Source organism: Lepus europaeus, chromosome 22 (genome assembly GCF_033115175.1).
Source record: "Lepus europaeus isolate LE1 chromosome 22, mLepTim1.pri, whole genome shotgun sequence".
NCBI lineage: Eukaryota > Metazoa > Chordata > Mammalia > Lagomorpha > Leporidae > Lepus > Lepus europaeus.
The window spans coordinates 7,082,998-7,107,239 of record NC_084848.1 but is presented as its reverse complement, the minus strand read 5'-3'; the positions used below and the strand labels follow the sequence as shown (position 1 = coordinate 7,107,239).

Sequence of the window (24,242 nt, the reverse complement as noted above, 5' to 3'; positions counted from 1 at the left end):
CCAGGTGCATTAGCAGGGAGCTGGATCGGAAGTGGAGCAACCAGGACCCTTGTGGGAGCAACCAGCGGCATATGGGATGCCGGCACGGCAGGCGGAGGCTTAGCCCGCTGCACCACAGCGCCACCTGCACACTCATGTCAAACTGCAGTCCAAACAGAGCCTTTTGTTCCTCCCTAAGAAACATCCTCTCTTCCTCGTCCTGTAGCAGCAACTGGAAACCTGAGCTGTGCCAGCCAGAAGCCTAGAAAATCCTTCCCTTGTCTCCTCCTCCACACACTGGGCACCACCAGGTCGCTCCACCTCCATCTCACACCCACCGGCAGAGCCACTCCGATGCACCTGTCCCCTAGAGCCAGGGTGAGCTTTGCAAAGGCTCGGTGCCTTCCATGGTTCCCAGCACTGCTGGCAGCTGTGCCACGCAGGTCCCCCTCTTTCCGAATGACAGACTTGGTTCCCACCTGCCGGGAACCTCGCCACGGCCGGCCCTCGGCTGGGAGTGCAGCCTCCCCGCGGCACAGCCCTTTGCAGAACATCCCGCGGCCGGTGGGAGACGGGGGAGGCCCAGGCTTCTTGCCCCGACTCAGACAGCTCCGAAGGCTGCTCCGGCCTTCAGAATCTCCGGGTCAGCCAGGCCTTCTTGGGACCACTTCACGCTCAGTGTGCCCTTTGCCCAACCCTTCTCCCTTCTCCTCTCTGGTCCCCAGACCTCCTGCAGCCTACTGGACCTGTGGACTAGCCCTCCCCACACTCCCTAAGCTGCCCAGTCTCGCCGGGTCTCAGCCGGCTGCTCTGTGTCTGTACAAGCATTCTCAGCTCCCCCGGCACACCAAGCTGTCCTGGCCCCAGGACCTTTGCTTATGCTGTTTGCTCCACCTGCATGGACCTCTCCTGTGTGGCACCTGGATCTTCTCATTCTCTGGGATCCAGTGCAAGTTCTCCTGCTGCCTCCCTGGCCTCCCAAAGAACAAACCTCACATCTTTCTGGGAGCTTCCTGCAACCTTTCAGCTTCTTCCTGAAACCATGGTCAGATTCACGGGTGGGTCTCCCCATTGGCACGTCTTTCTCCATCCCACATCTGTAGCCCCGACGAATCAGGGGTGATTCCAAGTTTCCAGGAGAAGGTACCATCGTCTTCAGCCATTCCTGTTCCCCTGCACCCAGGGTTGTGCAGCTCACGCGACTGCACTAACGATGCTGGCACTGGCATCAGCTGCCCAGCGAGACAACCCACGGGCAGCTCACTAACCACGGCAGGAAGACCCCTGGCTCCAAGGACAACTGCTTTTGTCCAAGGCTCCATTCTTTGCAGTACACACGGGCCAGCTAAAGGTCCAGGCCGATGGCAGACAGGTGTAAGAGCTTATCCACGGAGCCATTTCCACCAGTGTACAGAGAGAGAGCCGGGAGACAGGAAGACACGCCCACGTGCCCACGTTCATTGCAGCCTCCGCTGTGCCACCCATGTCCCCGGGCATCCACTTGATCCTCACAGCAGTGCTCAGTAGGCAGGGAGGGCGGGCACTCGGGGCAGCGGGCAAGACGCCACTCGGGATGCCCAAATCCCATATCGGAGCGCCTGGGTTCAAATCCTGCCTCTGCCTCTGAGTGAAGCTATCCGCCAGTGTGCTCCCTTGGAGGCAACGGGGCTGGCGCACGTAACGGGACCCCTGCCACCCACGCAGGAGACCTGGAGGAGTTCCAGGTGCACAGCTCCAGCCTGGCCGGCCCTGGCTGTTGTGGGCACTTGGGGAGAGAACCAGCAGATGGGAGATCCCCAGCCCTCCTTCCGTTTACGCCCTCAGAGACCGCCGCCCACGTTGGGCTGACACTGTCTGTCTAATTCTCTTCCCTGCACCAAACCCAGAGCCTGCACAGGGCCTGCGCGAGTTTAGAAGCTAAGCGATGCTCCTAGGAGGAATGGGAGCCCGGGGCCTGGATGTCCTGACTCCAAGTCCTAAGCGAGCCCTCCACCAAGGCTTGCACACATGTGTGTGTGTTTATGATACACATCAGGAACGTGCTACCTACCAAGCATTTTCCAGCTTCCCTGCCTTCCAAGCTCCTATTCATCTATCAAAACCCAGCTCAAATAACCCTCACCATGAAGTCTTCCCAGACCCTGCACATCAGGGTTCTCCAAAGATGCAGAACCAGGAGGAGATACAGACATGGACAGGGAAGGATTTCGTCAAAACAGCGGTTCAGACATTGTGGAGCCTCCGAATTCTCTCTCTCTCTCGCTCTCGCTCTCTTGCTCTCTCCTCCCCAACCCTGCCCCACCCCCTGTATCTATCTCCCTGCCTTTCAAATAAACAAAAGAAAAGAGAGTCCCCACGACGTGCTGTCCGCAGCCTGGAGACCCGGGAGGGTGAGTGGCGTGGTTCTGGTTCAAGTGTGAGCCCTGAGACGCACGCGAGGGGCCCAGCCGAGGGCAGACGATGGTGCCCCCGCTGCAAACAGGCCAGGAGGACGCGCTCTCCTGTCTCTTCCTCTCAGGCCTGCAGTGTCCTGGTGAGACCCCCCACACTGTGAGCCCATTCCAGAAACACTCTCAGGACACGCCGGATCAGGGCCCATGGCCCAGCCTGGTTGGTCCATATCAGCCATCACTCTCGGCCTTGGGCAGGGTGAAGTGTGGTCTTCGTGCTCAGGCAGAGCTGGGGCCACCTTGTAGCCCCTGCTGTTTCCCCTCAGCCACACTGCTGGGCGCTCCTCGGGGGGCAGGGACCCCCAGCACCCACAAGGGATTCCGGCCTCGATTGCTGACATCAGACCAGCCTTGGGCTGTATGTACAAAGGGGGTTGTGAATGCATCCAGCAGTTCTCTGCGTGTCGGCCCCGTTGTGAGGCTGGGTCTCTGGCCCTCATCTAGAGGTAAATCCCTGGCTGGGTGGAGCTGGCTGCAGTGCAGGAGACAGGAAGTGAGAGAGAGCCACTTGAACGCCTGCTACGCATGATGGGGTCTGTGAGCCACGGTGGTGATGGACAGGGGAGGGGGCTTGTTTCCAGGGACCCGTGGCAGCAAGCCTGTGGCTCTGCACGGGGGGAGCTCCGGGTGAGGAGAATGAGCCGTGCAAAGGCCCTGTGGTGAGGGGGGACACGGCATGTTCAGAGCAGACTGGGGAGCTCAGGGGCGGTAACTCGTGGGGACGCTCAGGGAAGTGGCCGAGTGTGTCACCTGCAGACTTGAGGGCCACAGCCATCGCGTAGTGTTGTGCCTGGGCAGAGCCTTGGGGCGGGGGGGTTCAAGTGGGGACGCTGGGTGGCCCAACTCAGATCTAGCCGACAAAGCAGCCGATGAGCTCCGGTCATAAAACCCTTCCGCGTGCTGCCCTGGGCTGCACTCACGTGTGGGGTTCTTGGTGGTCCCATCGCCCAGGTGGAAAGTCCTTGGTTCCCACGGCACGCCGGCATGGGGAGTGAGAGTCGTAGATGGACGTTTTCTGCACTGTCCTGGTCCGTGGAACCCCGGCCCCGCAGAGCTTCCTCCACCCTCCCGTCCTGGAGTCAGCACCCGGGGCTTGGGCACTGGCTCAGGCCAGGGCAGCACCGAGAGCCTGGACCCCAGGACACACTCGCGTCCCCAGCTGTCATCCTGTGCTTTTCTAAACCCGTGCTATGGGGGAGCAGCCGGTGCCGACGGCTCGGACAGTGAGGAGCCCTCACCCGGAGGGGTTGGGGAGGTCATTCTTTGCAAAACCTCCCAGGCAGGGGAGGCCAGGGGCTGCTGGGAGCCTGTGACCCATCCTCTCGGCTGGGAGATGGCCGTTGGTGTCACGGCAAGACCAGGGAGGGGTTCGGGGTCCCTCGGGGTCGGGCTGCCGGCTGCCAGCCTGCAAGGGGAGGGGTCTGCAGACAGCCTCGGGCAGAGCCGACAGTGCCCCCGGCCCAGCTGTGTTCGCTCCCCCGGCTCTGCAGGTGGAGGCGATGAGAGAGGCGTCCCCGGTGCTGGGGGGGGGGGGGGCGCTGCTCATGCTGTGTTCCAGCGAGGTGTGGAACCACGAGCCCAAAGATGGGCGGGGACTGCTGTCAGAGCAACCATCACCTTTGATTAGTTTTACAAGGGCTTTTCTGCTTGCGGTCACAGCTTTTTTTGTTTGTTTGTTTGTTTTCTTTTTTTTAAGCTTCTATTTAATGAATGCAAATTTTGTAGGTACAGCTATAGGAATGTAGCAATTCTTCCCCCCATACCTGCCCTCCTTCTCCCCTCCGGTCCCATCTCCCACTCCCTCTCCCATCCCATTCTTCATTCAGATTCATTTTTAATTAACTTTATATACAGAAGATCAACTTAGTATATACAAAGTAAAGATTTCAACAGTTGGCACCCACACAGACACAAAAAGTATAGAGTACTGTTTGAGTACTAGTTTTGCCATTAATTCACATAATACAACACATTAAGGACAGAGATCCTACATGGGGAGTAAGTGCACAGTGATTCCTGTTGTTGATTTAACAATTGACACTCTTATTTATGATGTCAGTGATCACCCAAGGCTCTTGTCATGAGCTGCCAAGGCTATGGAAGCCTCTTGAGTTCACAGACTACGACCTTATTTAGACAAGGCCATAGTCAAAGTGGAAGTTCTCTCCTCCCTCCAGAGAAAGGTACCTCCTTCTCTGATGGCCCGTTCTTTCCCCCGGGGTCTCGCTCACAGAGGTCCTTCATGGAGCTCGTTGTCTGCCAGTGGCTTCGCTCTCCATGCCTGAAAACCACATGCTTCTTTCTCAGGGGGTTAGTACTAGGAGAATGAGATTGGTTCGAGGAAATATAGTTTCCCTTAACGGAGATAACATTCATGTTTCATATAATCTGGAGAAACAATCCGTACTATAAAGGCCAAAATATCTGCCTTTGGGGCTGGCGCCGTGACTTACTTGGTTAATCTTCCGCCTGCAGCGCCGGCATCCCATATGGGTGCCGGATTCTGTCCTGGTTGCTCCTCTTCCAGCCCAGCTCTCTGCTGTGGCCCGGGAGGGCAGTGGAGGATGGCCCAAGTGCTTGGGCCCTGCACCTGCATGGGAAACCAGGAGGAAGCACCTGGCTCCCGGCTTCAGATCGGCGTAGCGCCAGCCCTAGCAGCCATTTGGGGGGTGAACCAACGGAAGGAAGACCTTTCTCTCTGTCTCTCACTGTCTATAACTCTACCTGTCAAAAAATTAAAAAAAAAAATAGTTGCCTTCAAGGACAGAGATAGCCCGCAGGTGCATGAGAAGAGGAGGTATGGGGTCCGGCCAAGGGCCCCCCCAGACCAGTACAGGACGCACGGGGACTTTGTCCTTCGGGCTTCTCACGTGCATCTCAGATTCCGCCCAGCCCGCTCTCCACTCTGCTTGTAGGGAACATGTGTCGAGTCAAGTGTTCTAGAATCTTTCCTCTGGGCCAGACAGGCCCAGAAAAGGAGAGTGGACAAGGTGACTGCAGACTGGAGCGATCGGCGATCTGGAGAGTGACCCTGTGCCTCCGTCCCCGAGTGCCCCCAACACCGGGGCTCGCTCCCCTAGAGCGGTCTAGCCGACACATGCGGCAGCAGGTGCAGCCTGCCTGGGGTGCCCACCAGTGGGGTTAAGGACAAGCCCAGGGCATGTTGGCCTGTCCCAGCGAGCTGGCCAGGCTGTCCGCTCCCTCCAGACGGCAGCCCTGGCCCCTGCGCCGCCTGCCTCTTCACCCATAAGCCCAGAGGACCTTGAGCAAGTGCAGCCCCCACCAGCAGTCAGACAGACAGAGCAACACTGGAAAAGGAAGCGAAGCTGCAGCAGAGCCCCCTCCCGGCCTCCTCTGCCCCTCTGCCCCTCTGCCCCTCCTGTCCCCGGCCCTGTGTTTTCTCTGCACGGGTGGAGCCTCACCCCTCCCTGCCTGCTCCCTGATTCCTGTCCTGGGCGAGTAACACTGGCAACAAACAATTCTTCCATTCCCACCTAACCCCACCCCCCCTAGAGTGGGACCCCACAGACTCAGTCCCGAGCAATGGCACTTGGTGCACTGATAGCCCAGACCCTGCCACAGCCACGGCCACGACCACATCATACTCGGGCCATTCTCCTCCCGGCCCATCTTCTGGACAAGCCAAAATCAGACCCAGTGCCCCCGTCCTGGCAGAGCCGGCCTCCCATTCTCCCGCCAGCAAACACCGGACAGACAGACACACGTGAGGCATGAGTGCTCTCCCACATAAACCTGTCGTGACCCACACATGGCCCCACCACATCCCACCAGAGAGGCCTCCCCTGAATAGGAGATCTTCCCTCACCAGTGCAGCTCCCCGCTTCCTCCCTGAACCTGCACCTGCTCCTGATCCTTGGAATCTGCCTTCCTGGGGGCGGGCGCGGGGTGCAGAAGTCAAGATGCTATTTGGGGACACCCACAGGCCACCCTGGCCTGCATTTGAACCCTGGCTCAGCTTCCAGTTCTGCTTCCTGCTAACGCACACCCTGGGAGGCAGCAGGTGACGGCCCCAGGGCACATGGGGGACTCAGATGGCAGATGGCGTTAGCTCCTGGCTTCGGCCCGGCCCACCTCCGACTGTTGTGGGCATTTGGGAGCTGAACCAGCAGCGGAAGCTTCTGAGGTTTCAGTCACAGAAAAGGACCCAGGGGACCGCTTCCGTCCTGGGCGTTAGGGGATCGCTTTTCTGGAAGCCAGGAGTCAAGTCCTGAATCCCCGGCGGGTCTCCCGCAGGTCAGTGGCGTTCGGTCGCAAGCCTCTCAAAACCACAGGCGTCTGGTCTGGAGCTCGAGGCTTCTGTGGGGTCGGCCCCCTGTGCCCCAAAGACTCGCACAGAAGAGATTTCAGGACTGCCGGGGAGGTTGGGGAAAAGTGCCTGCGATCTGACTCCGCTCTGAGCAACACATGAGTCAGCCGGTTTCCCAGTTCCCTGTTTGTATAACGGGGCCCAGACTGATGGATTCCTGGCGTCGCGGCCTTCACGGCCAAGATTCAAAAGACGACAGTCAAGTTGGCTCCCGTTTAAAAAAAAAAAAAAAAAGTGCTTCAGAACCGCCAGATGCACAGGAGCCAGCTGGGAGCGGGGCTGAGGCCACCACTCGGTGCCAGCGGCGCTGTGAGCCCTGCAGGAAGGCAGCCACGCCCACGTGTGGCCCAGGCACAGATCTGGAGCCGGGTGGCGGCTCCCGGATGCTACGCCAGCCAGGAGGTAATTTCCTACCGTCCCTGCAGGGCCAAGGGGAGGAGAGCTCCTCCTCTCCCACCCGGCCGGCCCCTCCACATCAGACTCACTTTTTCATAGTCGCCCCGTGAGGTCACTGGAGGCGAGGTGGTATTATTTAAGGCGGCCACACTCCCACCGGCAGCTCCCACCGCCAGCCAAGGCCAGCCGGAGTCCGGAGCGCCTGCCTGTCCCGGCCGGGTAAGTAATCCCGTCTCCTTCTCTCCTACAGTCCTGAACCAGAACAGACTGGCCCCAGAGAGGAACGCCCGCAGAGCAGCTCCTTTCCTACCACAATTGTCTGCTTCTGAATATGCCCTTTTTTTCTAAATCAATTTTAAAGGATTTGTTGTTGTTGTTGTTCCGTACCTTGGCTGGGTTTTGATCGCTTTTTCAGAACACGAAGGAAAGGGAAGTGTTTGGGAAGAAAGTCCCAGCCTCTGTGGAGGTCCAGGGCAGGCTACCCTGCCAGGCTGAATCCGGCCGTCAGAGCCCGGCTCGGGCCCCAACCACTGGCGTCTCCGGGTAACTGGCCAGGTTACCTGTGTCAGCTTCAGCACCGGTGGCTGCATTTCGAGCTCCTTTATCGCCCCTGAAACGGAGTTCATTCAAAGCAGGCTGAGCGTGGAAGAGACGCTGCCGACCCCCACAGCACTGCCGAGGTTAACGTGCGCGGAGCCCAGCATCCATCACGCAGGAATTCCAGAATCCTTGTCTCTGGCACACTTGCCCCGCGTCCTTCCTGGAATTCTCAGATAGATCCAATCATTATTAATAATGTCAAAACTGCTGTGTCCGGAGCACCTACTATGTGCCCAGTGGAAATCAGAGAGCTTAGAACGAGGGAAGGGACTTAATGACCCGGCAGCCGCTGGTGACGACAGCCCCTGCGAAAATGAAACGCCTGGCTTGGTCGGACGTGGCCGCTGACGTCCTTGGTCTGCTGACCTGGTCAGGTTCGAGCTCTTGGCCCGGGCTAGCTGGGGGTCCCTGACTTCCGGCCATGCTCTTTCTCCCATGGGCACCTTCGTGATCACACAGAGCCCGCTGGGTAGCCCCGGACACCTTTGCTTTCCCCCCATCTGTTCGATGGGGACTGCAGTGCCCGTCGCTCCTCCCAGGCGTGTGGCCGGGACCGAGCCACTACAGTGAGGCACAGGCCGTGACCCTCGGCAGAGCACAGGCGAGGCCATCCGCTGGCAGCCAGGCCTGGGCAGCAGCCCCAGCGCTGGGGGAGGCAGGGCCGGGCCTGCCACATGGTGCAGGTCCGCCCGGGCACCTGCGGAGAGTGGCACGGGAAGCGGTGACCTGAGGCCCAGTGCACACAAGGACCCGGGGCAGCCGCTGGGGGCGCCCCCGGGCCCCCAAGAAGCCAGGTTTTCAGGGTGTGTTGGCTTCCTGGGGTCGCTGCACCTGCTAAAGACCTGAGGCTGGGGGAGTGGACATCAAGGTCCCAGAGGCCCAAGCTATGAAACCAAGGTGTCTGTGGGCTGGGCTCCTGGGAAGACCCCCCCACCGCCGCCCCCTGACTTCCGGAGGTGGCTGCAGTCCTTTGCCCTCCTCGGCTTGCAGGTGCAACCCTCCAATCTCCACCTCCGGCCTCGTCCCCAGTGCATCCCCTACTTAGAGAAGCTCCGGTCTCTGGATTAGGGGGCACCCTCATCCCGTGCGTCTTCCCCTTGAATACACTGGCAAAGTGAGGCCAAACTCACCACGAGTCAGGGCCTGAACCCCTCTTTTGGGGACGTCATTCTGCCCAGGACACTGGGGAAGCCGCACACCCTCCTCTTGCCCCTGCTCACGCCAGTCCCACCTCCTTCCCACCCAACGCACGCAGCCTCCCCCAGGGATGCACGCACCTGCGCTGGAACCCAGTGTGGCGTTCTCTCGCCTCTCTGTCTTCACTGGGCACAGCCGTGGCCCAGGGGCTTGGAGCAGACATCTGGAAACGGGTTCTGAGACGGGGTCCCTGCAGGTGTTCGGCCGTGTGCTCGGGCTGAGGGAGGCGGGCGCAGGACACTCTGGAGGGGAGCGGGCTTTTAGCATCATCCCACGAGGAGGCTGGGGCCTGGCCGGTCGCTGGCGTGTGCTGCCCCTTGGCAGGGCAGCCCCCTGAGGCCGAGGGCAGTGCACAGACGGAGAGCCAGCAGGCCCTATCCCAGCAGCTGCAGGGTGGGGGCCTGAGCCCTGCAGAGGGACTGGGGCAGAGCGGCCCAGTACCACCGCCCTGGCCAGATCCAGGGCTCTGCTCACTCCAGGACTGCCCCTAAGCTGAGCATGGCAGGGGACAGGACACAGCCAAGCAGACAGAAATGCACAGATTCGCACCTGCAGCATCCAGGAATAGACCTGGCCTTCCTGCCCGTCGTCAGGACCGAGCTGTGTCGGGGTGTCATCCGGACGCTGCCGGGCGGGGCACCAAGGTGCATCTCTACACACACAGCCGATGGGTCGGGTTCCCCCAGCACTGTCAGAACTATTGAACAAAGAATTAAGTCTCTGGGGCAGGCGTTTGGTGTGGAGGCTAAGATACTGCTTGGGATGCTCACGGCCTGTATCAGAGGCCTGGGTTCAGGTGCGCCCTCCACGTCCCACACCCTGGCAGGCAGCAGTCGTGGCTCAGGTACCTGGGTCCCTGCCACCCCTGTGGGAGACCTGCATGGAGTTCCGGGCTCCTGGCTGTGGCCCGGCCCAGCCCTGGCTGGTGTAGGCATTTGGGAAGTGAACCAGCAGATGGGAGAGATGGGAGATCTCTCTCTCTCTCTCTCACTCGCTCGCTCTCTCTTTTGTATCTCTGCTCTTTCAAATAAGTATATAGATGTGTAATATATTTATAAAATTATGTAAATGAATAGGAAGGTTTATGGACAGATACACATACAACAAAAATTTTGTTACATTGTATCAACAGAGTTATAAAGTAGCTCTAGTCAAAAACAGTTTTTAAAAAATCTTTAAACAAGGGGCTGGCACTGTGGCCTAGAGGGTAAAGCCGCCACCTGCAGTGCTGGCATCCCAAATGGGCGCTGGTTCAAGACCTGGCTGCTCTACTTCTGATCCAGCTCTCTGCTGTGGCCTGGGAAAGCAGTAGAAGATGGCCCAAGTCTTTGGGCCCCTACACCTGTGTGAGAGATCTAGAAGAAGCTCCTGGATCCCGGCTTCGGATCGGATCAGCCCAGCTCCGGCCGTTGTGGCCATTTAGAGAGTGAACCTGTGGATGGAGGACTTTCTCTCTCTCTCTCTCTCTCTCTCTCTGTCTGCCTCTCCTTCTCTGTGTAACTCTGACTTTCAAGTAAATAAATAAATCTTTTTAAAAATCATCATCAACTTCACCACGAAGCTGGTAGTTGAGTAAATTTGTGCCTTTGCTCTAAAATTTTATAAATTCTGTGAAATAAACCATCTACTTCACTGGCAGAATTCTAGAACTTAGATGCAATTACAAATCATGTGGGCGCCACAGTCTATTCCATTACTATTCTGTTTTATCGATCTCTTCATTTAGTGAGGATACTGTGGCTACCAGGCCACAACGTGTGTTTGCATTACCCTCACAAAAAGGCAGTAACTTGTAAACACTTTAGGCTGAATTTAAAGAAGGTCTGTTGTCTCGCTTGGCTGGAATGAGCTTGCAGAAGCCCTCTCCGGTTCCAGGTGAAGGACTGAGTGGCGACTGGGATTTGCTGCTCTTTCTCTTGGAAGAATGTGAGGGTCTGACAGTACACTCTCGTCTGTCAAGTTCTTACAGAGCTGGCGCCTAAGCAGCCATTGCTGTGCCCCTGTGCATGAACAGGTGGAACCGAAGAGCCGCTGTGTGTCTCGCGGCTTCTGTGACTATGGGGGTGAAGCCCGTGTCTTAGGGCACCATCTCCTTAAAATTAGTAACTTCAGGGGCCAGTGTTGTGGTGCCATGGGTTAAGCCATCACCTGGGGTGCCAGCATCCTGTATGAGTGCCAGTTTGTGTCCTGGCTGTTCCACTTCTGATCCAGCTCCCTGCTAATGCACCTGGGAAAGCAGTGGAAAATGACCCAAGTACTTGGACCCCTGCCACTCATGTGGGAGACCCTGATGAGGCTCCTGGCTTCATCTGGACCCAGCCCTGGCCACAGTGGGTGGAAGATCTCTCTCTTGCTCTCTCTCTCTCTCTCTCTTGCTCTCTGTAAGTCTGCCTTTTAAATAAGCGCATCTTTAAAGAAAGCACTACCTCTAAAGGAGCAGCTTCGAGTCAGGATTTCTTGTGGTCCATGAACTCATCACAGCCCCCAGTGATGTAAATGTCTACATTCTGTGCAAATTACATGTTCATCATCAACTTCCTTGAGAAGTTCAATACTTAAATGTGCAGTAATGTTTGTGTTTTAGCACATCATTGCCAGAATTTATTGCAAAATTTAAAAGTATTGCAAAATAAGAAAATAAACAGAGAGTTGTGGTTCTACGCCCTGCAATTAATAACAAAGCCGCCGTGGCCAGAGCCTCCAGCCTCTCCCAGATGCTGTGCCTCGGGCGTCTTGCGGGCACTGGGCCACCGTGGCTCATGTTCCCTGTGGGTCTGGCTGCCCAGCGCCTCACTAGCTTCTCTGTGCTTTCCCTCGGTGACTTCATCCAGTCTTGCGGCTTCCAGCGCCATCCATGTGGTTAAACTCCCGGATGTGCGTCCTTGTCTCAGACTCGCCCCTGAGCACGAGACTCATGTATCTCACCGTGCCCTTGATGTCCAGCGGACATCTCAACCCGAACCAGCCCCAAACTGACCTGCCCCCCTCCCCCCAGGTCCTGGCCCCATCTTCACTCTGCCAGCTCCATCTCAGTCGGTGACAATGTCACACCTCCAGGTGCTGGGGTCCAAAGTGGCACCATCCAAGTCCCCCCTTCTCACACCGAAACCCAACTGAAAATGATGGCGGTGGTTCGGCTGCACCTGGAGTCTGCCGGCTTCGCACGGTTCCCACGGCCAGCCCTCCGCTGCTGGCCCGCCAGCCTGCTCACTCCCACTTTTGTCTGTGTTCCAAATGCCATGCCCAGTGCCTGACGCAAAGGAGGTGCTCGGTGAACACCAATAGCGCACAGGCAGCAGAACACGACGCGGGCACGCACGGCACCCCTGTGCCGATAAAGCTTTATTGTTCGATACAGGCAGCAGGCTGGGTCCGGCCCCCGTGTTATTCCGTGTGCTGCTCTTTTCAGGTCACTGTGGATGGCCTCACAGATCCCCCTGGAGCTCCAGCCCTCCAACCAGAGCCAGCTCGCCCCTCCTAATGCCACATCCTGCATCGGCGCCCTGGACGCCTGGGACCTGCTGCACAGGCTGCTGCCCACGTTCATCATCGCCGTCTTCACCCTCGGCCTCCTGGGAAACTCTTTTGTCCTGTCCGTCTTCCTCCTGGCCCGGCGGCGACTGAGTGTGGCAGAAATCTACCTGGCCAACCTCGCCGCTTCTGACCTGGTGTTTGTCCTGGGCTTGCCCTTCTGGGCAGAGAATGTGCGGAACCAGTTCGACTGGCCCTTCGGGGCCGCCCTCTGCCGCGTCGTGAACGGGGTCATCAAGGCCAACCTGTTCATTAGCATCTTCCTGGTGGTGGCCATCAGCCAGGACCGCTACAGCGTGCTGGTGCACCCCATGGCCAGCCGGAGGGGGCGGCGGCGGCGGCGGGCTCAGGCCACCTGCGCGCTCATCTGGCTCGCGGGGGGCCTCCTGAGTACCCCCACCTTCGTGCTGCGCTCCGTCAGAGCCGTCCCGGAGCTCAACGTCTCCGCCTGCATCCTGCTGCTCCCGCACGAGGCCTGGCACTGGCTGAGGATGGTGGAGCTGAACCTGCTGGGCTTCCTCCTCCCGCTGGCCGCCATCCTGTTCTTCAACTACCACATCCTGGCCTCCCTGCGGAGGCGGGGGGAGCTCGTCCCCACGCGGTGCGGGGGCCCCAGGGACGGCAAGAGCACGGCGCTCATCCTCACTCTCGTGGCTGCCTTCCTGGTCTGCTGGGCCCCCTACCACTTCTTCGCGTTCCTGGAGTGCCTGTGGCAGGTGCACGCCGTCGGGGGCTGCTTCTGGGAGGAGCTCACCGACCTGGGCCTGCAGCTGTCCAACTTCTTCGCTTTCGTCAACAGCTGCCTCAACCCGGTGATTTATGTGTTTGTGGGCCGGCTCTTCAGGACCAAGGTCTGGGAACTCTATCAACAATGCAGCCCCAGGAGTCTCGCGCCCGTGTCCTCGTCCCGTAGGAAAGAAATGCTCTGGGGTTTCTGGCGGAATTAAAGCAGCTTGGACCCAAGGGGCTCGGCTTTCTCGTCCATCCTTTCTGATGTGGTAAATGTGGTTGTGGGAGGGCTGAGCGCCGGTCTGCACGGACGCCCAGGTCCTGGCCCTGGGACCCTTGCTACTGGGGTCAGGTGGAGGATCCTGGGTTCTCACAGCGATCCTTGGAAGGGGGTCGGGGTCGCAGGAGGCGACATGACCACACAGCCCGAGGCCGAGGAGGCGGCCACGGTCCCGTGGCCTCTGGACACTGGAGAAGTTATGGACTCCATTCTTCCTCACACCCCCGGAGGAGCCAGCCCTGCCTCCCCACCCCTGGCCTTACCCATCAAATGGGTTTTTCCTTCCCAGCCTGGGGAGTGGTCAGAGAATCAGCGGTTGTAAACCTCTGAGCTTGCGGCATCCGTCACAGCAGCTACAGGCAAGCAGGGGCAGCGCCCGGGGAAGACGTCTCTACGTTTCCTTCTGCGCGCTCCACCGGCTCCGGTCTGGGCCGATTGCCAGAGACCAGAGCAGACCTGGCTGGAGCGTCCATCCACAGGGACCCGAGACCACTCCATTGCAGGAGGGCAGGGGGATCCCAGGGCTGGATCTGTGACTCAGCTTATCTGGGACACGGTCAGGAAGGGAGCCACCTGGCAGCTGAGTCCCAGCACAGCGCGGCATCCGCAGGCCCGGAGCAGGGCGGGAAGGGCCGGGTCGCGCCGCAGAGATGCAGCGGCAGGAGCGCGGGGGCTGCTCCAGGGGGCTGCATCGGCACTCCTGCTGTTCTCACGAGCCCAGCGCTGAGCCTGCCCAGGGACCTGCCTGCCAGGAGCTCACAGCAAAGGGACAACAATTAGGAGAGTGTCCTTCAGCCCGGTGACCGCCACCATCAGATCCCAAAGAGCTCAGAGAAGGACCCCAGCCTGGGTGTCCCCAGGAAGAAGCGTAGATGCTGAAACCCAAAAAGCAAGCAGTTGGCCAAGCCGAACAGGGAAAGGGGTGTTCTAGACCCAGAGACGGGCAGGGACGAGGGGAGGGACCAGACTCTAAGACACCCAGGCAGTGGGCCGGGAGGGGGCACCGCAGCCCTGGGGATGCATGGGAGGGACTGGGCCCTCTGGAACAGCACGGTGACTCCGGCCACTTGGGCCTGGGAAAGAGGCCACTGTCGCTGGAGCCCGGCAGTGTGCACCCTGGGGGCTCCCTGAGAGCAGACGGTGGTGCAGATGGCCAGGATTTGGGTCAGCAGACAAGATTCAGCTGCACACATGTAACTCGGGCAACGTGGTGTCTGTACACTGCTCTTACAGGGCGGCCGCTCAGAGCGGTGGTTCAGAGAGGAGAGGCAGAGAGGGAGAAAGGTCTCCCATCTGCTGGTTCACTCCCCAAACAGCTGCAACGGCTGGAGCTGGATAGATCTGAAGCCAGGAGCCAGTAGCTTCTTCTGGGTCTCCCACACAGGTGCAGGGGCCCAACCACTTGGGCCATCTTCTAGTGCTCTCCCAGGCCATAGAGGAGAGCTGGATCAGAAATAGAGCAGCCGGGACTCGAACAGGCACCCAAATGGGATGCCCGCACTGCAGGCGGCAGCTTTACCCGCTATGCCGCAGTGCTGGCTCTAATAAAATAAATCTTAAAAAAAAAAAAAAAAAAAAGAATCCCCACTGCGGGGGGGGGGGGGAGGAAGGCGTGGTTTCCATTCCTGTGGTCTGGTTGATGGGTTCACCTGGCACAGCTGCACTGGAGGATGAGTTGGCAAACGGCCTTCGGCATCCCTCACTCCGGTGCCTGCATGGCTCCCGCTTTCTCTCTAGAAGGGGGCGGGGACTGGGACTTCTCCTCCAACCCACACCTGGCACTGGGCCTGGCGCGACTCAGCCACGGGACCCATGCCATGCCTTGCCTCTGCTGCCCCCCCCCCCCCACCGGCGGGAAGGAAGTGGGCTCTCCTCCTCCCCCTCAGGCCCATCCATCACCCGGGTCACGATAGGGACCGAGCCATCCACATCGCAGCCCAGAAAACTCCCAGATGTCGCAACAGCCACAGGCATGCTCTTGTTCTCCGGGGCTGAGTCACGAGCTGGCCGAGGAGCAGGTGGGAAGCCGTCCAGGGAAGCGCCGCTCCCCGCCCCAGCTCCAGCCAGCACCGTTCCCGGCTCCAGCGTCCCGGCCCTTTCTCCACACCCGGGCCCTTTCTCCAGACTCTGGATTCTCCCTTAGCTTTCTGGGACCCCTGGCTCAGCCTGTGTCCAATGAGGGCCTCCCCATGGGGCCACCCCATGGGTCAGGAGGGCCTACGTGGGGCAGGCGTTTGCCACAGCGGTTACGTTGTCACTCGGGACACTTGTATCCCAGATCAAAGGGCCTGGTTTGAGCCCCGGCTATCCCACTCCCGATCCAGTTTCCTGGCAATGCCCCTGGGCCAGCAGTGGATAACGGCCCAAGTGCTCAGGCCCCTGCCACCCACGTGGGAGCCCTGGATGGAGTTCCTGGCTCCTGGATTCAGCCTAACTCCTCCCGCATCACTCTGCCTTTCAAATGAATCAACACATCTTAAATTAAAAACAACAACAACAACAACACTGCATTGGAGGCAGGAGATTGGCGGTGGTTAAACCACTGATGGGGACTACATCCCGCATGGGGCGGCAGGGCCGGCCCTGCCTCCCTTTCCAGCTCCCTGCTAACGCACGCCTCGGGGCAGCAGGTGGCAGTTCCATAGCTGGGTCCCCGCCATCCAATGGGAGACCAGGCTGCACGCCTCGGGGCAGCAGGTGGCAGCTCCATAGCTGGGTCCCCGCCATCCAATGGGAGACCAGGCTGCACGCCTCGGGGCAGCAGGTGGCAGCTCCATAGCTGGGTCCCCACCATCCAATGGGAGACCAGGCTACATGCCTCGGGGCAGCAGGTGGCAGCTCCATAGCTGGGTCCCCACCATCCAATGGGAGACCAGGCTGCCGAACGGGACCTGGCCCAGCCCGGAATGTTGCAGGCATTTGGGGAGTAGAAATAAATAAAATTTTAAACACGCTGCATTAAATTGTCTATCTTGGCTACTGGGTCTGTCCTCTGCTCCTTAAATTTCGTGCCCCCGGCGGGTGCCTCGTTCGCCTCCTCTACTCCCAGCCCTGGGAGTAGAAACCCCCAGAGAGACGCTGCCTCGGCGTCTCTCCCACCGTCACAGCCCACAGGGGCCCCAGCACGGACGAGCTTGGCGCGGTCACCTCAGGCTCCCTTAGTGCCTTAGCAGCCTGTGTGGCTGGGACGGCTCTGCGCTCTGTGGCCCCCCGGGATTCAGAGACGCTGATCGTGACACTCCTATTCTCCATGTAAGCGGTGTCCGACTCAGAGGAAGCTGACAGACAACCCATCAGAGAGGACGGCTGGGATTTTTCCAGAGCCTTCTCCCCGAGCGCGGGGTGAGAATGCGTGCGGGCTTGGAGAAGGCGCCTGGCTCGCAGGGGGCCAGTGCCAAACCAAGTCCCGCTGGGAGGGAGCGGGCGCCCTCTGCTGGCACCGATGGCAGACTGCGCTTTCCCGGAAATAGGCTCTGCACACGTTTTCTTTTCAAAAAGATTTGTTTGTTTGTTTGTTTGTTTGCAAGACGAGTGACAGAGAGAAAGGGAGAGACACAGAAAGAGAGAGTTTATGTCTGCCGATTCACTCCCCAAATGGTTGCAATGGCCAGGGCTAGGCCAGGCCAAAACCGGGAGCCTGCCACTCCATCCAGGTCTCCATGGGTGGCACGGGCTGCTTGTCGTGCCGTCTTCCGCTGGTTTCCCAGCCATTAGTGAGCAGCTGGAACTCCAAGCAGCAGTCATATGGGATGCCAGCGTCACGGGCCACGGCTTCACCTGCGGTCCCGCGACACTTGTCCCTGTGCATGATGTCAAAGCAAACCCCCAGGACAGGGATGACCCCTCTGTTACCCCTGCTTCCAGAACATGACGGGGCAGTGACTCCCCTTGATTAGGGTCACCGAAAGATCTCCTCAAGGCAATTTCTTTGAAAATGGCCAGCCGTGAAGATGAGCAAGCCTGCAGGTGCAGGCGCTGTGTGCAGCCGGCTAGCAACGGCCACCAGAGGTTCAGTGGGTGTCACGGGTCTCTGACACGTCTCCCCTGGGACTGGCTTATCCCCGGGATAATGGGGAACACAGGGAGGTGTTTCTTTGGGCTTCAAAATGTTTATTATAAGCGGGACGAGGATTTCTGACAGTGGGATGCTAACACTTGGTGGCGTGTTGAAAAACCGCAGAGGCCCGAGAGTGGTGTTTTCCGGGCCTTGTGCTAACTGCAGAGGGCGCCCCGGACAGGCTGCCTGGGAGTCTCCACCGCGGAAGGCACTTGGGCCGCATCTGGGCTGACAAACGCGCGTTAGGAGCCGGCGTTGTGTCGCAGTGGGTTCAGCTGCTGCCTGCGACACGGGTGTCCCAGGGGAGTCCCAGCTGCTCCACTTCCGCTCCAGCTCCTGCTCATGTGCCTGGGAAAGCCGCAGCAGATGGGCCCCTGTGGAAGGAAGCGCGCTCTCTCGCTCGCTCGCTCTCCCTCTGTCTTTCAAATAACTGAAGCAAATCTTTGTTCAGATGCCCGCGGGAGGGTTTTGGAAGCCAAGCTGGTGCTTTGCACGGAGCAGCCACGCTTTCTGTCCCTCAGTGGGGCCCAAACCGAGAAGGGCGTTCTGCCCTCTCCGGCAGCCCTGGCGATTCTCAGCGTGAGATGTGCTGCCAGCGGGCTTGCGGTTTTTACAAACATCTCGAAGCCCTGAAGACTTTGCCCCTAACGCCTCTCTGAATGTTATTTCCCAGTGACCCCCCAAGACGCACCCCTCCACCAGCTTTCCCTGTAGGAGTCCTGAACGCCAGGCGCAGGAGGACCCAGCTCCCCCAGCTGCCCCAAGGCTGCACCCACGTTTGACGCCCGTCCATATGGCCATGGTGTGGACACGCTGAGGCCTCCGGGTCCCGGACTTCCAGTTCTCAAGCTGGTCTGAGTGGTGAGGGCTCCTTCCTCAGCCTCACGAAACGCGATGCAAGCCGTCTCAGGAGCCAAACAAATCTGCCTATGTTTGTAAGGAACCATCGGCCGGGCCGAGCGCTGTGCCTAACGTCGGCCCACTGGGTTCTGTGCTCCCGGGGCGCGCAGATCGCGCCTTTCGTCCCCAGCACTTCAGCTCCGTGATCAGATGCCGTCTCAAGTATTCTGCATATTAAACTCATAAGCCGTGGTAACAAGGTGCCAGCCACAGTGGCTGACACATCCCGTATCAGAGTGCCGGGTTCGAGCCCTGCCCTGCTCCTGTCTCCGGCTTCCTGCTGATACACACCCCGGGGGGCAGCAAGTAGTGGTCCAAGGACTTAGGTCCCTGCCACCCCGGGTGGGGAGACCCTGGATTGAGTTCTGGGCTCCCAGCCTTGGTCTGGCTCAGTCCTGGCTGTTGCGGGTATTTGGGGCGTGAACAGTGGATGGGTGCTCTGTCTTCCTCTCTTTGTCTTTCAAAATAAATGAAAATAAATAAATAATGTTTCATCCTCAGAGCAGCCCTATGACCTGTTTTGTAGAGGGAACTGGAATGCAGAGAGGTTAAGTAACTTCCCGAAGCCACACAGCTCACCGGCAGCAGGCCTGCACTTCTCGGCCAGGGCACGGGTGCTTCCCAGGCTTGTGTGCCTACCCCAGGCACCAGGAGCTGTCAGCCCCCTGCAGGGCCCATGCTTTCCTTGGTCCCGGGCATGGACTGGGCTTCGGAGGCTGTAGGAGGTCCCCCAGCGGCTCTGCCGCAAGACAAGTTCCGGGAGCCGCTGCTTCGTCCCACCTGCGGCCTCGCCCACAAGTCTGCTCAGTGCAACTTCTCTGCTCCCGGGTGGTAGCTTTCAGGAACATAAACAGATAAACCAGGAGGAGAAACAGAACAACAACGCCCTTCCACGGCAACAGCAAACTCTCCTGGTGCACAGCTGTCGGTGACTCCGAGTGCGGCAGGACGTGGCTCTGCAGTCAGAGGCGGCTGGATTCAAATCCTATACCGCTGGTCGTGAGCTGCAGGTGGCAGAGGTCGGCCCCCAGGCCCGGGGCTCCTCGGCCGACTTCCTTCCTTCCGGGGCCGCCACGGGGCTACACCGCCCACAGGGCTACACTGCCCGGGTTCCCTTCAGCCTGTGGTGGCCAGGAGACGGCTCTGATAGGATGTGGGCAGACACGAGGCCTGGCCCTTCTCTCCCAGGTCCTGGCCAAGCGGAGCCAGTGGGCACTTGCGGAGCAGTGGTCAGGGAGGATAAATTCAGCATTAATGTTGGACTTCTGATTTTATTATTTTTTAAAGATTTTATTTTTGTTTTGAGAGGTAGTTACAGTGAGAAGGAGAGACAGAGAAAGGTCTTCCATCCACTGGTTCACTCCCCAAATGGCTGCAATGGCCAGAGCTGAGCTGATCCAAAGCCAGGAGCTTCTTCTGGGTCTCCCACATGGGTGCAGGGGCCCAAGGACTTGGGCCATCTTCTACTGCTTTCTCAGGCCACAGTAGAGAGCTGGATGGGAAGAGGAGCAACTGGGACGAGAACCGGTGCCCATATGGGATGCTGGCGCCGCAGGCAGAGGACATGGCTGGGGCTGGGGCTAAGCCCCCAGACCATGAGAAAGGATCTCTGGCGTCCAGAGTCCACCTCCCACGCCCGGCTTCACACTGTTTCCACACTCAGTGGAACACAGTGTGCTCTCGGAGAAAAGCACCTGAGTGCACAGATAAGTGTCATCTGATCACAGAACCCCGCGGCTTCTGCCAGGGCCTTTGCATCCCAGGGGACATCTGGCCACGGCTGGAGCCATCTCCGGTTTCACAGTGGGGAGAGGGCAGGTTCTCCTGGCACGTGGCAGGCCGAGGCAGCAGGCTCCAGGGAACAGGCTCTCCCCCCCACCCCGCCCATGTCAGGGGCTGAGGCGGAGGGACTGATAATTCACCCCCAGCCTCAGACTGTGATGTGCACTGGGGGGGTCCTGAGCTTCCGCATCTAAAAGGAGATGCCCCCCGGGTGGCTCTAACCCTGCTCCCAGGCCTGCAGCAGGCAGGGCAGGAGCCGGAGCACGGTGACATCTGTTTTCAAGCTAAATCTCTCCTGTAAGCCTCTTCCAAGCAGAAACACTCCTCCCAGTAGAGGAGGATTCGCCCGGGATTTACCCAGGGCCTCGAGACCAAACGACACAAGGCTCCTGCCACTGTGCCGCCTTGTAGGAGAGACACTGATGGTTCCTGCGCACAAGGGGGCGTGGGAAGGTTAAGGCTGTGCACCCTACCTACCTGACGACGGAGACGCGAGGTTTGCTCTCAGCCCTGGGGCAGGTGTCGTGGCACCGTGGGTCAGGCTGTGGCTTGGCACATGGGAGTGCTGGTTTGAGTCCCGCCTCCTCCACTTCCCACTCAGTGCCCTGCTAATGCACCTGGGTGATGTCCCAGTACTTCAGTCCCTGCCACTCGTGTGGGGGACCTGAGTGGAGTTCCTGGCTCCTGGGTTCAGCCTGGCCCGGGCCTGGGCATTCTGGGGAGTGAGACAGAGGATGGAAACCAACTCTCTCTCTGTCTCTCTCTCTCCGGCTCGCTCTGCCTTTCAAATGACGAATCTTCTTAAAAAGGAAACAGACGGCAGCATCATAGGAGCATGGCTTCCCAGCAGCAGGTGCATCACAGCCCTGCCCACCCCCTTCCCAGTGTTCCCTGCAGGCTCTGGGACCGGCTCTCGCCACTGACAGTTGAGTCTAAAGAGTAAACATTTTGGGGCTGGTGCTCTAACGCAGCAGCTTAACGCCCTGGCCTGCAGTGCCGGCATCCCACATGAGTGCCGGCTGCACCCTCGTGGGAGACCCAGAAGAAGCTCCTGGCTCCTGGCTTCGGATCGGCGCAGCTCCGGCCGTTGCAGCCAATTGGGGAGTGAACCAGCAGATGGAAGACCTCTCTGTCTCTCTCTGCCTCTCCTCTCTCTGTGTAACTTTGACTTTAAAATGAATAAATCTTTAAAAAAGTAAATATTTCAATTCCCTTCATGAATAGTCAATTTCATAACAATTTCAACAGTCACTAACAAGTTACATTTCCACAAAAATGCTCGCACAGCATCAGTACTCAACATATTCACGGCCACGGTCCCCAGAATGAGCAAACGGGAAACTCGGCGACCACAGGCGGGACTGCACATAATGTCGCTTTTCTCAGCTGCGGTCAGGACGGGCCAGCACGAAAGCTGAACTTGGCACAACCAGATTTCTCAATGAAAACGCAGACAGCGCCGTGCGACCAGAGGTCACAGAAGACACAACCAGCTGGCAACCGGAACTGCTACTTCACAGGCACAAACAGCACGCGGACGGGCACTGGGGACAGACGGGGCCAGTGACACCGCGTGGACAGCAGGCAGCACTCTGCAGGCTGCAAGGCAGGAGGCTTGAGGCCGAGGAGCCCGCCATCCCAGGAAGCCAAACCGCACCTCCGGCACCTATGCGGACCACCACGGCTGGCATTTCAAAACACGACTGCTGACCCTCTAACTTCTCATCTCCAAAGAAGCCTGCCGCGGAAGCGAGTGGGAACGCTTTCTCTAGCTCTGACCTACAGACTTCCCTGCAACAAAGACAAGACTTCGGAATTCAACTGACTTACAGCGGGGCCTGTCCTCACCAGGAAAGGGAGCACTGTGCCGTGTGCGATTCTGAAAGTGTTGAGATAAAAATGTTGGTGTTAGAGCACTACAATGTGCCTGGATGAAAAGTGACTGTCTTCTAGTAGCCAAAAGAAATTTTTTTTTCTGCCCCTCAATGTCTATATACTATGCAAATAATGTTCCCTTTAACCTCAGATTCAAAAAAATTTTTTTATCTTGGAACCAATGATATTGGCAGGGCCACTTGATGCACCTGCAGACCCACATGTACATCATTGTACTGCATGGTTCTTGCTCCCGAGGTGTGCGAACAGCCTGGCCGGCATTCGCTCAGAGGATGGGAAGCTGCCAGGTCTGGGGATGAGAAATCACGCTCGATGCAGGTGTGGGAAACCAGGCGAAGCATAGGTTGCACAGCTATTTGCATACACACAGCTCAACACTGAGAGAACAGCCGATCCCGAGAGCTTTCAGTGCAAGTGTGGTCTTTGAAGTCCTCACTACGACCCCCCTGCCGGCCAGCTTCCACGTTGGTGAGGGGACCTGGCTTTTCTGAGACTGAGCAAAGGCATCCAACCCACAGGACAGTTTTTAGAGGAGGAGGTTCGGAAGCACACAATTCCCTGAAAGCCAGAAACACTGCACAGGCATCTAGCACGCAGCAGGACGCGGGAGCAGCAGGGGGTGGTAGTTCACCACCTTAGGCACACTGCTTACTTGGAAAGATTTTTTTTTCCTAAATTCTGCATTACAATACTGATGCCAGATGCATGTATGTATTTAAGAGGACCCCAAATTGTATCCACACTTAATTAAAATGAAAGTCTACTGTTTCGACGCTTAGAAGAAACATGTTCTCTCTCTACTAAAAGGCAAATATCAGCGGGCATTTTACTTCTAACAGCAATCTGGGGACAGACGAGGGACATCAGTGGTCCCCAACCAAGAGGAAGAAGCCCCGGTCTCTGCGACCTTTGTTTGTGATGTGGGGTGGTCTGAGCGTGTTGATAACCCTGTGGGGTTCTGAAACACACCAGGTCTTCATCAAGCTTCTGACTTGGACTCCTAGGGGGAGAAACTGAGGATTCGGCCTGCGTGGACACGTGCAGCCTGCTGCAGTCAGAAGTACCACATGCGACTCCTGCCACGCAGGCACTGTGGCCGTCCACAAACAATATCCATCACTCCGGGAGCCCACAGGCCTCAAGGAGCCCGCCAGCCTAAAGTGCCGCAGGCCTGGGACGTGGCACCAAGCACCACGTCACGTGCCATCAGCCACAGGTGCACGCACAGCCTCTACGGGCACTGGGGCTCACACAGATTAAACATCTCGGCCAGATCATCCTCTTGGTAAACCACAGATCACTCTTTGTTGTCACCCGACGCCGACGTCAGAAAAGACACTTTTAAAAAAGGAAAAAACTGTGTAGAAGTGTTCAAGTACAGACAGGTGCAAGTGAGCTACGCTGGCAGGGAGGTGCGCCTGCAGACCACCTCTGAGACACAGTCCCAGACGACCCCACCGTCAGCGGGCGCAGGAGAAGGAACCGTGATCACGTCTTGAAGATTACGTGTCTAAACGGGATTCATAAGCTTAATTTATTAAAGGAAGGTTCCATCTGCAACTCCGAGTGCAAAGGAAAGGATACTGATTCCTCCCGGTATCTAACTATGGAAAGGATATTTGGGGATCCTGATCGAGGGGTTTTCGGTCTGACTGATCCTAGCAGGTCACACACACACCGCATGTGGTACCCAGAGGGCAGGTGGGCAGAACCCGTGCCAGGAGCAGATGGCAGTGACCAACGCGTCCAGGACTCCTGAGGAAGAGGGAAATTGACCATAATATGGAACTATTTTTCTAAATTCGAAAGCTTTGGATTTTTGGTTTACATTACTTTCTTGCTTAGAACATTTAGAGAATAAAACAGATTTAACTTCATTTTCTAAATGCAGTTCTGAAATCTAAATTTAGGTCAATGCCAACCCCCTGGCCCCATCCCGAGAAGCACGCACTTCAGGAACGGCCGCACGAGGGGGCAAGCACCAGTTTCCTGCTCCCGGCTGCACATCAGCCTTCGGCCACACGGGGAGCCACCCTTCCCGCTCCTCGGTGACGCTGACCAAGATCAGCTTTGAGAAAGTGTTCCCCAGTATCTTGGGGCCAATCACAGGGTTGCATC

At 58.3% G+C, this 24,242-nt stretch overlaps 1 protein-coding gene across 1 annotated transcript; it reads left to right on the top strand.

Annotated features, from left to right (window-relative positions):
- Window positions 1-7,096: 7,096 nt before the first annotated feature.
- Window positions 7,097-15,103, top strand: BDKRB1 (bradykinin receptor B1). Its single transcript, XM_062181559.1, has 2 exons — window positions 7,097-7,371; window positions 12,359-15,103. The coding sequence occupies exon 2, from the start codon at window positions 12,369-12,371 to the stop codon at window positions 13,425-13,427; it is 1,059 nt and encodes a 352-aa protein (XP_062037543.1). The 5' UTR covers window positions 7,097-7,371; window positions 12,359-12,368; the 3' UTR covers window positions 13,428-15,103.
- The last annotated feature ends 9,139 nt before the right edge of the window (window positions 15,104-24,242 follow it).